Consider the following 13,552-nt stretch of genomic DNA (forward strand, 5'->3'; position numbering starts at 1 on the left):
TACAAGTGCATAGAGAGGGCTCAATGAGAAGCCTGAGAAAAATGGAGAAACTAGCTTAGTCACAAAACATTCAAGGCTTTTTAAAAACCAAAAAGAAAATTAACTAGATCCAGAGAAAATCCTGTAGGCTTCAAAAACAAAAATATAAGTTAATGTTTATTCACCTAAATTCAGATTTTGTAGAAGTGTGTTACACAGTGGATCCATGACCATGTTTGTATGAACAAGTTCCTTCTGACTTAGCCAGTTCTGGTATGAAGACAAAAATGTAGGTTTGACTAGCCCCAACTGACTCAGCTACATTGTGAGTTCATTATGTGTGTTTCACTGATAGCTATTTTTGTTTTAGATATTTGTGTTCTCGTGTATTTTAATCTATGCTAGTATTCCTTCAATTCCATTGGAATGAATATATATTGAAAAGAAAAAAAAGAATGCTTCATTTCTTCTTCATGCCTAATGGGTAAGGCATGTCAATAATTCATTGTTTTGTAGAGTCCACAGAAGCAGAGAAGGTTCCTTAATATAATGTGATAGAGACCACGAAAGAAGAGAATCAACTTTAATCACCTAACTCACTGACAGAGATCCTCATCTATGTATTGCATAGCCAGAATCAAGGTGTTCCCCTTCATGGTTTTGCCTGCCTCATCTCCCACATGTAATTAATTGGAAGCCTGTGAACCCTAGAACCTAGTACAAATCAGCCCATATATTTTAACTTCCCCTGCCACATCTTATTCCAGTCTACCCTCATCTCTTGCCTTGCTTACTGCTTTGGTCTTCTAAGTATTCTACCAGTTTCCACTTCTTCAATACTAAAACTTATTCTCCAAGAGAATATTCAGAGTGATTAGAATGTGAATCAAATCATGTCACAGTCCTGTAAACACACACACACACACACACACACACTCACACACACACCTTTATACTGCACATGGAATAAAATCCAAACTCCTTTCCCTACAAAGACTTGAATGAGGTGGCCCTTGTCATCAACTTCTCCCATTATCTCTTTTGCCAGAACACTTCTTTGAGTTCTTCTATACCAAAATGTAAAATCGCTCCCAACATAGTGCCTTAGCATGTCTACTAGTTCCTTCCCCCAGAAAACTCTTCCCCTAGATTAGGGCTGCTCAACTTCAGCACTGTTGATATTTTGCACCAGGCAATTACTTCTTTGGGAAGCAGACTTTTGTAGTATATCTGTCCTCCACTCACTAGATTCAGGTAGGATCCCTCCCCTGAGTTACATTGCCCACAAGTATCCCCAGACATGGACAAATTCATTTGGTGGAGGAAAGTCATACTCAGTTAAGAACTGAGTCATACAGTTATTTAGTGCTTAAAAATAAGAATATGTTCTGAGAAACATGCCCTTAGGTACTCCTGTTTCTGTAGCAACATCATATTGTACTTACACAGACTAAGATGGCTACAGTGTCACTAGGTGGTCTAGTCATATAGGACCACCATAGCATATGTAGCGCATAATTGAACAAAACATTGCTATGCAGTACAGGATATACTTCGGTGACTGGCTTTTTCTAACTCTCAGCATGCACGCAGTACTGCTCTCATGTGCCTCACACTAACCTAAGGGGGTTGGGGTACTACAAGTGTAAAACTAAAAAGAAGGCCTACCCTCAGGAGTTTAATTTAAATAGAAGTGAGATAAATACACAAATACACTCAAGCTCCATCTAGAATAGTAACTTAAAGACCAGCTCCTCAGGAGACCTTCCCTGAACACTGACAATATAAAAGCCACCATGCCTTACTGTCTATCACCTCACCCCACTTCTCTACTGTTCATACCAGTTTCCCCCCTCCCTCCTTTTCTTACTGGTGACTGAGTCCAGGCTCTGACACATTCTAGGCAAGTGCTCTACTACTGAGCTACAACCCAGCCATTCTTTTGTAATTATTTATGTTTTTGAGAAAGGGTCTCACTATGTTGCCCAGGCTGGCCTGGAACTTGTGATCATCCCACTTCAGTCTCCCAGTAGATGGCATTTTAGGCATGCACCACCACACCCAGGTTGATACATTTTTTGACTGTTGTCTCCTTATAGAGTATAAGCTCTATGATAACAGGATGTTAATTAGCCTTGTGTAAGGCTGTGTGTATCATCAGCATCTAAGGAATAATGCCCAGCACATCATGGATAACTGATGACTGTTTCTTGAATGAATAAAAAAATTTTAGACTAAACAAAAATCCTTGATTAACTAATACTGACTGCATAATTCTATTTATAAGGATAAACTTTAACAGGATAAACTTTAACTTATCCTTAAGTTAGGAATGATCTTAAATATAACAAAATAATTTAAAAATACATGACAGTTCCTGACTATTGTTGTATTTAACTCAAATGAAATTTATACTTATATATAAATGTAAAAATTGAAACTAAATCATTAAATTAAAAAAAAATTGTGAGTATTGTTCAAATCAAGAAGAGGGAAAAATAAACTCATTAAAGAATGAAAAATACGCTAGAATTTTAGGGCTAGTAATAAGTTGCAGATTATTTTCTTCCTTTAAAAAATTAACAAAAATTTAATTGTTTCAAAGCAATTGTCTTTGCCAGAATTTTTAAGAATGTTATTGTTGGTGTTTCTTAGTCTATTAGTCTTACAATTTAGATAGGACATTTCCTTGGTTTAATTTTTTAATGGAAATTTTGTTTTCAACTGGTTTTCTTCTTGAAGCATCTAAAAATAATTCACTGTGTTTCCTTTAAAAGTTCTATGTGGTGCTGGGTGCATTGGTACTTGCCTGTAATCCCAGAAGCTTGGGGTGTGGGGAGGCAGGAGGATCCCAAGTTCAAAGTCAGCCCAGCAACTTAGTGAAGGCTTAGGTAACTTAGCGAGACAATGTTTCAAAATAAAAAATAAAAGGTCTGGGAATGTGGCTCAGTGGTTAAGTACCTCTGGCTTCATCCCTGATACCAAACAAACAAACAAAAAACCTAGGAAAAAAAATTCTGTATGGTGTAGTACCCTCAAGTATGTACAACATTTTTTATGCATCACTTAAAATATGAATTTATTAGAAATTCATGCGTGATGAAAGAGCTACTATTGACTATAAACTCTAGGAGGGCAGGGATCTTTCTGCTGTATCTGGTAACATAATATCTCCAGAGAGAGCTCATAGTAAGCTAGAACTGCATACATTTAAGAAAATGAGAACATAATGAATAAATAGACTTACTTAAGTCACTCAACATCTACAACTAAAACTCCTTTCAGTGATGTCATTCATCAAGAGAGAAAAGGCAGACTCTTCATCAAAAGGAATGAATGAAAATGACACTATTCCAATTTTTTAAAGGAGTATCTGTCATCTAACTTGTAAACATATAGAAATTAGTCTTCTTCATTAAGAACTAATTTCATCAAATTCTGATAAAATTTAGCCACATTCTTCATTGTAATATAGATATCTCTCAGAAATTAGAATCAATTAAAATTAAATAAGGAATATCATATGCCTGACCATAATTAAATGATATCCTCTGCTAATACTTTAACTTTTTTTTTTCAACAAAGTAACTTGCTAGGACCTACTTATTATTTTTTATATTTATGTAAAATTTTGAACTTTTCAAAGCTCATACCTTTTAAAAATATTTATAATTAAAAAATATTGTTATGGTCTTTGCTTTAACATCCTAAAGGGTGGGGGATATTGGTTTGTATTGAAATCCATCTACCTTAGAAAGCTTTTGATTTTAAGGGTGACTGCCGTTCAAGTGAAATGGAGCACCTGACAAGTAACTGTGGTCTTTACCCTGTTGTCTCAGGCTGAATGTTTTGTTTCTGGGACATTGGAACAAGATGCATACATTAAAAAATCCATAGTGAGCAGGGCAGAGTGGTGCAAACCTGTAATCCCAGCGGCTTGGGAGGCTGAGGCAGGAGGACTGTGAGTTCAAAGCCAGCCTCAGCAATGACAAGGCACTAATAAATAATAAAGCAATTCAGTGAGATCTTGTCTCTAAATGAAATACAAAATAGGGCTGAGGATGTGGTTCAGTGGTTGAGTCCCCTGAGTTTGATTCCCACTACCCTCCGCCCCCCCTAAAAAAATCCCATAATGAAATCAGAGGTCATTCATGTTAGCTTTTTTAGAAACACAATTCTATCAAATATTTTATACTATTAAAAATTTTTACCTATTAATATAAATTGAAATTTTAAATATCTTTCCAAGAATATTCCATTAACTTATTACACTTAAAATATATAAAAATTACTTTTGAAAAATATCACATTTTGTTGTCTTTGGAATGTAGTCAATAACTATCATCTCAAAACAAGGAATTTTTCATTTGTCATTTATTCTCAAATATTAGCCAAAACTTTGGGCTAATAGTAAATTAGGTGGTCTACATGGGAAAGGTCATTATGTAAATAGACTAATGATACAAAATACTATGTGTACCGAGAGATCTGAGCACAGATATTCTGGGTGCAAATTGGAGGGGCACTTCATCCAGATTCAGTAAGTCTAACAGGGTTTTCAAGTTTTAAAGGATTTTAGAGTTCTCTGTCCAATTCTATTGGAGACTGATTGCCACACTCCATGTACAAAACTGGGCAGTGCCTCGGCTACAACTAAAGTGTGTGGTTTTGATCATCTGAGTCCAACTTTTTCATATCTAAAATCAGAATAAAATGACAATTACAAGAATTTTGTAGGGTAGATGTTTACAAAATGCCTATAGGAAGATGTTTATAAAGTGATAAGCAATAAATTGCAACTTTTCTTAAATGATCAGATGAAGAAACAAATCAAAAGAAGTAAACTGAATTCCACAAGTACTTAGAAAAATCAGGGTCTCAGGATGAGAAATTCTTTTGGCTCTGTATGCTTCTTAAGTAAATGTTAGTATAAAATAGAAAAAGGCTTTAGGTTAATTGCATTATCCAATCATCTGGATCTTGTTTTAACAAGATTTGGAATCCATATCTACAACAACATAAATAACGTTTTCTATAATTATTTAAAGAATCTTGTACCCATCAAACAAATGAATATTCTTTAAGTGAATTAATGCATTTTTAAATGAGGGAAAAAAATTAAGAGACTTTTTTATGTGTAAAACCAAGATTAAATACCGAGTTGAGAATTTCAAATCATGTTTAAAACATGCATTTTACAAAGTTTGTGAAATGTCCTCTTTGGTGGACCAGACATACAGATCAATCGAGATCCAGGGGCCAGTCCTCTCTTCCCATCAGTAGCTGTGTTTATGCACTGGTGTGAAGGTGATGGCATCCAGAGACAGAACAAATCACTGATTTATAGAGAATGTAGTCACTTTTGGCTTTTATAGACATTGCCAAACTTGTTTTAAAAACTTATATTTTCATGTGCCAGCAGTCTTTCTTTAGTTCTTATGAAGTTTTTACAAAAAGTGAAAACATTACTCATAAGCAACTACAGAGGAGCTATAAAACTGGCTTAGTGGATTAAAAACATAAACATTTACTTTATTTAGAAGTAAATGACTACATGTTATGTACCTTCCTTGTGGTTGACTCTTATATTGAATAAATTCCAGATTCAACAGTACTCTCAGAAAATCATCAACATTTCTAACCCCTTTGTAAAACTCTGCAGATGCACATGTTTTAGGTTATTGTGCAAATATAACAGTCATAAGGTACTCTTAGCAATCCTTATGATTCTTAAATAGTTATTGGATTTCTAAAGAATAAGTTTAAAACAACTTTGAAGATGATAAAAATCCGTATATATCAAAATGCTGAAATTTTACTTTGCAAGTTTCAACTCTACAAAACTCTAATGATCCCTTACTAGATTTTTTTTTTTTTAACCTGGGATCTGATTCCTAGTAAAAGCCTGGTTAATTTCAAATCATCTAATGTTGTTTAGACGGAATTTCCTCTTTCAAGGCAAACATGGGATCTATATCTCTCTTTTATCTCAAAATTATACATGTCATTTGAGAGATTATTCTCTTTACATATTGAAGCATATGTCTTCAATTCATGAACTCTAAAGGCTGTAGCATCGCTGAATGGATTATTTCCTTGATCCATCATTGGTAGTTCTAGAGCTGTTTGGTATTTGCCTTAATGTCCCATCTTCCAGAAAGAACAAAATTATAGCTTTCAAAAAGAGCCAATTTTATTTTATTATCTCAAATACAGCTGGCATTTTCCTTAACATTAGACATAATACTTTGTGAGCCTAAATTAATGCAGTGTGACCAGGATCAGAAGGGTATGCCAGGGATACTAAGGGGGAACAAGCCAGCCTCTAAAAAATTCTCCAAAGGAGGCAGGTAAGAATGGGATGTAGACTTTTCTGCATGACCTGGTCAGAGATCCTCCAAACAATGCCCTACTTTACTTTATGAGGAGAGAAATAGAAGTCTGCATACAGATACTTGTGTTATAATTCTACAAATAAATATTAAGTCAGCAAAATACAAAATTTGCAATTGCTTTTTTTGAAAAACAAATGATCTTTTTAGATTAGTCTAAGTGCCATGGATCCCCAGACACCATCCTCAGGTGAAGTGCCAATGCGGTGACCTTCAGTGTAATGGAATTTCATGCTAGCTGAAACAGTGTGTGGCAGCACTGGTTGCCAACTGGAGTGCAATCACTATTTTCCCCCTTCTCAATAACTATGAGATGATAAAAGGAATTTCTGCACCTTCCCCCGACCATTACTCAGTCCTTCTGCTACAGATAAGGGAGAAAGACTCTGTAAACCAGCCAGTTATACAACATAGCTGATTAGAAAAGAAGAAACAAATAATTCCTTCAGGCAGCTAATCAGTTTATAGCATATATTGACTGCTCACTGTTGGCAGAGCTGTTTTGTCAAACTGTTTTGTTCTGCAAAACTGGACCTCCTGTCCTTTTTATGTGTTCGTTAGAGGATTGTTTCTTACGTAACTTTAAAACCTAACTGCACATTTCCAACGTACCAGAGCATAAAATGGCATCAGTTCTAAGGCAAAATTATCTAATGTGAAAAAAAAATAATAATAATTTTGTGATATTAGAAGTTAGTGAGCTTTATTAACCCTCATTGTTTCTTGAAAATGAGACTGACTTTAAATGGGTATGACAGCTATTTTTTGATAGCTGAAACATCCAACTCAAATGCTATTTATTCCTCCTATTTTATAACGTCTATCATTTTTTCACTTTTGAACACTACTAGTGAGAAATACTGCTCTAAACTTTTCTAAGCTGTGATTCTTATGAAAGTAATTATCCAAATGCAACTTACAAGCAGCCCCTAAGAATCCAGCTTGGTTCTCTTTGGCTACCATCTTCAATATTCAAAAAAGGGCACAGGCTTTCTGGTTTACTCACTTGCTCTCTTTTACACTCACATATTTCTGGGAACTAATTAAAATTAAATGAAGAATGATCAGTGTAAGTGGAGGAGCCAAGTTTTTAGTTCACAAGACCCAGGAAATTCTGCAAAGGCTGTAAACATCCTAACAAATGCAAAGGTTCTATGTGAATACATTCCTTCAAATTTTCATTAATAAATCATCTAATAATGTGATAAGTTCATGTTTGCATATTTGAGAAAAGCAGCACATACTTATCCTTCCTCCTCCTAAACAAAACCGGAGTATGTAAGACTTATGCCTTTATTTGCCTCACCAAAATAGCTGCCAAAACAACTAAGCCATTGTTCTTGTCTAACTTCTTCAGAGGTGGCAAGAAAACTACATTCCTGGGCACTGCATAATCTTCTCGCCTGACCCCCCAAGAACCTTTAGTCAAATTCATTTACCCCCAGAGGGCAACCTACTATTGTATCCTCTCCACTTTCTAGCCACCTATGAACAATGGATAGTAATTGCAACTGTCACGGGCAGTCAGCAGGAAAAGTAACCCGGTGCTTTTTTTCCCAGTTTACTGCCAAACCTGAGCTGAGCACCTAATAACCATGCCCCCAACAGAAGAAAGACCTACAGTTGCTTTTAAAATGCATCTGAAAACAGCTTTTTGAACAGAACCAGAGGACAATAACCAAACTTGTGCTCTGAATGTGAAGCTTAAAAAACTCAAAATTAAAGACAGAAACTTCTTTTGTGATTGTACTGTAGCTTCCTAAACTAACCCCCCAGGCAAGCCTAAAAGGACAGCTGAGCCTCTTTCCTCTAAGCTTATCATCACTGATGTTGAGGCTTTTAAGTCTGACTTGTAAAGGAAAACGAGGGAGGGAAAAAAATGTTTGTCCTCCGATGGAATGAGATCACAAGGCTTGGGACAGGCGGTCCTCTCTGCTCTCCGCTCAGTTATTACCTAGGTCAGTGGAGAATAAAGAACCTGGGAGAATGCATCCTATGCCTCACGTGCAAATGGGTTAAAATCCATCAAAATAAGATAAAGGACCTGCTGCCTTTCAAAATCATACTTCTCGGTTCTCCTTCAACTTTGTCTGCAAGCTCTTTCAGGCACATCAATTATTATTTTTATTATTCATTTAAATGTTATTACAGGATAGATTTTGCTTAGTTGAACTAGGTGACTGTCACTCATTCTCTCCCCATCCGGTCACAATTAATCATTGACTGAATATACGTGATTCCAAATGATGAACAGGAACAAATGAGAAATTCAGTCAAATATTTTCTGAAAGTTTCCAAGTATCCAGATATGAACATCTTGTAGGCCAATGTCTTGAGAAGGCATGAGCTGTCCTTCTCCAAGACACTTGAATGTGGTAGAGCACTAAAGAGACAACTGGAGAATACACGCACAGATGCACACATGCAAAAAAGTCATTTACACACATATTTTGTCATGCATGTTAACATAAATCTTGTGAATTTCTAAGTATATATTCAACATCTACCAAAAAAAACCAATATGACACCCTGTCTCTAAATAAAATACAAAATAGGGCTGGAGATGTTGCTCAGTGGTCAGGTGCCCCTGAGCTCAATCCCCAGTACCAAATATATATAGAGATGATCAACTATCTTGACTTTCTCAAAATTAATCCTACTTTAGAAATTAGATTTGGTTAAGTGTCCTGTTGGCAATGAGCAGGAAACTATAGCTTGTCTATCAGGTTGTGAGAAAATATGCTTTGAAATTCATTGAAAGGATCATTTCCTTTTATTTCTATATAAAGAAATTAAATCTTCTCCTATTGGTGTTAGTGGAAATTTATTAAAATATGGATATTTGGTATCTCCCATAGTCCATAAAGACTCTTTCTACCTTGTGTATAATTGCTGTTTCAAATAAAACAAAAGCAAAAATATTGGCCTTGTAATGCAAAACAACTTTGTATTATGCCATCCCCATTCCATTCATCATTTCTGGTTTCAAATGCAAAACATGTGCATGCATAGTTTCAATATATAGAGTGTATAAAATCATGCTATAAGATATATCCTTTAACCTTGCTGTAGGTATAGTCCAGCTTATGAAACAAATCACTTAAGTTTAAAAAAAAAATAAGGAGAACTTAAGCATGTTAAATATATAATGGGGTTATTCTATTAAAAACAACCTACCACTAAAGGCACTAACAAAGAGAAATAAGAACACTGATAACATTCCCCTTTGAGCTAGAAAGATCTAACACAGAAAATGCATGGCAAAGATGGGGGTGGAGGAAGATATACTTTATCACTATTAATATTCCTTAATATCAGCTTCATTTCTGTACAGTTTGGGTCAAAATAATTATACACATATTACCTTTTATTTCGCCAAAGTTCCCTGATCCCATTGCAAGAAGCTTGTCTTTCCAGTCCTTTGAGAGTAGCTTTTCAATACTGGGGGTTTCTAAATAAAGAAAAAAAAATGTAAGCAAATCAACATAACTGTCTTTACAATGGGGCTCAGTTAAATAGCTATCTGCTAAAAATAAGGCCATCCCTATCTTGGCCCCAGCTCATAATGACTTCATCAACAAACTGATAACAGGGGAGGAAGAAAAGGGATGTGTTTTGTCACCTGCTGTTTCAAAATCATTAGCTTTTTCCTCTTTCGGAACAAAGCCATACTAATTCTTGATGACAATGGGTACATATAAACCTGCAGTTCATTGTTTTTCAATTTGGTGAACAAATTCTTGCTATAATGGATGCTTGTCAATTTCAGGGTGTTAGTCTGCAGTCAAAAAAATAATTATGTTGATAAAATGCAGAGTAAAAAAAAAAGGCAAAGAATTAGCTCTTAAATCTGCTACATGTAATTATATCCCTCTGTGTGTTTACAATTACATCCACTTTATAATATGTGTTTAACATCGCGTGGTGGAAGCACACTGTGGTAAGATTTGCCAGTGCCACGAACATTTAAAAAAAAAAGTTGATATAAAAGAAGCTTTAAAAAGAGTGGAAAATTTAGAGAAGTGAGCAATGTCTATAATGGAAACCTATTATTTTTGTATTTCGGATTTGTATCACACTCTTTTAAAATGCCCTGTATTGGGACAGGATACACGTTTTAGAAAGCAAGGTTAAGCTTCAGTCTGGTATTTGTTTCCATAGATCACATGGTTTTTGACTTCTCCTTTTGTGTTGGATTTTAATGTATAAGTAAATATAAATGCTGATAAAACTCCCAGACATTAAACTCAGTTCCAAACAATGTAATTGTATATTCCTGTCAGCATTTAGATGGGTACACAATTACAATGGCTTTCAATCCCACCATTAGCACTGCTTTCAGTTAGAAAATGGAGTGTACTAAAAGATAAGTGTCCCAGTATGCTCCATCTAAATAACAATACCCACACTTATTATCTAGATCTAAGACATGCACTGCCATTCTCCACATTGGTGTTTATGTGTATTTGTGTTTGCTCAGGCATTTGTTTACCCCCTAGGAGGAACATAAAGGGAGTACATGTTAACTTATCAAAGGGACCTTCTGTCCTAGAGACCGCAAGATTATTAGAAACTGGTTAATTCTCCCCATAGTAAAAGGCATTGTAAGGAATCTTCATCATCATCTTTGGCTGGTGCCACTACTTTGTTCAGGGTCCCGTCTTACAACCACCAGCTACAAGAATCACAAACCTAAGTGGAGTTTGCACAGAGCAAAGAATATGGAATACTTCTTCCCCAGATTTCATAATTGGTAGAAGTTGAAATGATGAAAAGCTCTGATTACTGTTTTATATACTTCTTACATGTGGTCAAATATATACACACATACCACCAATACTATGTGCAGTTTCACCTATGGAATGTAGAAAAGTATTTTTTGTCCTTTGTAACAAAAATTTCCATTTTTCACGTTTAAGGTAAAAAAAAAAAAAAGGTCCTGAGGAATTTACTTTTACATTTTCTTGAAATATCCCTACTTGTATATCATATTGTCTCAAAAATAATAATGGTAATTCTGAGTAACAAAGTAAATATCATTGTACTGTAATCAATATTTCTGTTCACCGAAGCTTTAGAAGTAACTTTGAAATAATTCTGCAAGGATTTTCAACCTTTCTACATTCCCAGTATATACTTTGTAAGCAAAATCATTTCTTAAACCTTATCAGAGCAGGTCAAACAAACACCACTGTTTCTTTTTTCCAGCACTCTACAAAAATTCTTGAGTAGCATATAAACAGGGCACAGCCAATATGGTATTTGCAATTGAGTACTGTCAGTCATTAAAAGCTAACAAACCTTTGCAAAGCAGGAATGCAGCAATAGAAATCCATTGTGCACTAACAATAGGCCCCTGAACCTCCCTGCACCAAAAGCAGACCATTTTACTTTTAAGGCTATTGTCTGTAAAGTCCATGACAAAGCTTTTCCCCTGCAGCTAGACAAAATATTCACTGTAGTGTGCTCATAAAGAAACAGAAGTCTTCTAAGTTGCAGAGTTAAAGAAACAGCAGCTAGATTTCTGAGACCTACAGAACATTCCTGGCCTCTTTATTAACGAGCATAAAGATATGAGATTCCTGTACAGAGCCACTTTTTTCAAGTACCTGACTTTTAGTACACACTACAGAAAAATGAATAACTTCTTTAGGACCAAGTTATTTGTAAAATATAAAATGAGAAACATATCTGACTCAGGGTTTTCTTGTCTGTGGATGAATAAAGACACTAATACTTGCAATTTGGATTAAATTCAGGTTCAAATACAGTTATTGAACAGCTTGTCTGCCAGGAACTATGCTAGATATTTTGACCTGTCCTTCTCTCATTTAATCACAGCAACCAACTGAAGACTTAAGAGTGTGTTGTCATATCTTTTTTATAGGTTAAAAAAAGGATACCCACAGGAAAAAAAAATGACTGGTCTGAGTTTTCACAAAATGTATGGGAAGATTTAAGGTCCTGAACTAAGTATTCTAGCCTACAAATTCCTATCTCGAATCCACAACGAAATGATAATGAAACCTACTATTTCCAAGACTAAGTGCTAAGCAGTGCACCAGATCCTTCACACAGGGTATCTCAAACTTCTCACAATAATCCTCTGCATTAAATATTGATGCTTCTGTTTCACCTCTTAAACCAAGAGTTTAGGGAGATATGATGACTTGCCCAATATAGAGGCTAAATTCAGCTGACTGGACCACAAAATCTTTGCACATGCACATTCCCTCATTTCATCTATTAAAAAAAAATATATATATATATATGAATAGTAGCAAAAACTATTGTTATTAACTCTACTGAATGGATGAAGTAAACACAGTATGACAGCTATGGTTAAAGGCAAGGATTTTCACACTTTCATTATCCTCAGAATATAGTTCAACTATAGGACTTTGCACTTTAGAATTCTCGACAACTTAATGAAAACCTATGACCATATAACAGAGATATACAATGAAATAGCAGCTTTCTTTATATAGTGGAAGGAATATCGGCCTCCACGTTAGACACCTTGGGCTCTCCCCAAGACTTTGACACTGGCCAGCTGAGGAATTAGCCCTAGGGGGTGGGGAGATTCTATGCACATGACTTTATCTTTCTGTCTGTATTTCTGTAAAATAAAGACCTTCAGCGAATACACATCCAGTGTCCTATCAAGGCTACAGTGTCAGTTTTTTTTTCCATTGGTGGTTCCCAAAGAAATGCTATAAATTTATCTCACAATAATGAGCACAATGAATGGCTATGTAGCAATGGCCAAACTTCTGAAAAAACAGTAAATATCTCATAGGAAATTCACAATTGGAAATGTAAAAGACCAAATGGCAAAATCCCAATATTTACAATACACCTGTTTGTTAATGTGTGAATCAAATAAAGTGAAATTTATCACAATTTTGTAAAGTGCTAGTGCCACTTCATTATATATGGAGTAAAAAGGGATAATAGTCATCTATTAATTAATATTTAATTTTCTAAAATGAGGTTTTAAAAAAAGAGATATTGTGTTTTATACTATGAATTTGATAAGTCTCAAGAACAGGTATTTGCAAGTGTTCAAACTCTGAATCTTTTTGTTTCTTCTATTTTTTTTTTTTTTTTACTTGTAGGTGGACACAATATTAATTTATTTTTATGTGGTGCTGAGGATCGAACCCAGTGCCCCACACATG

The 13,552-nt window shown here is 35.1% G+C and overlaps 1 protein-coding gene across 30 annotated transcripts in view; it reads right to left on the bottom strand.

Annotated features, from left to right (window-relative positions):
- Positions 1-13,552, bottom strand: part of Sox5 (SRY-box transcription factor 5) — a 983,564-nt gene that overhangs the window by 205,374 nt on the left and 764,638 nt on the right. For all 30 annotated transcript variants that reach the window (XM_058576214.1, XM_058576205.1, XM_058576209.1 and 27 more), the window contains one exon: positions 9,736-9,822. In XM_058576214.1, coding sequence (XP_058432197.1) covers positions 9,736-9,822 — 87 coding nt within the window. The remainder of the gene's footprint in view (positions 1-9,735; positions 9,823-13,552) is intronic.

The sequence above is a fragment of the Marmota monax genome, unplaced genomic scaffold (genome assembly GCF_021218885.2).
Source record: "Marmota monax isolate L192 unplaced genomic scaffold, Marmota_monax_Labrador192_F-V1.1 WCK01_AAM20220418_F8-fsc00012, whole genome shotgun sequence".
In the NCBI taxonomy this organism is placed as follows: Eukaryota; Metazoa; Chordata; class Mammalia; order Rodentia; family Sciuridae; genus Marmota; species Marmota monax.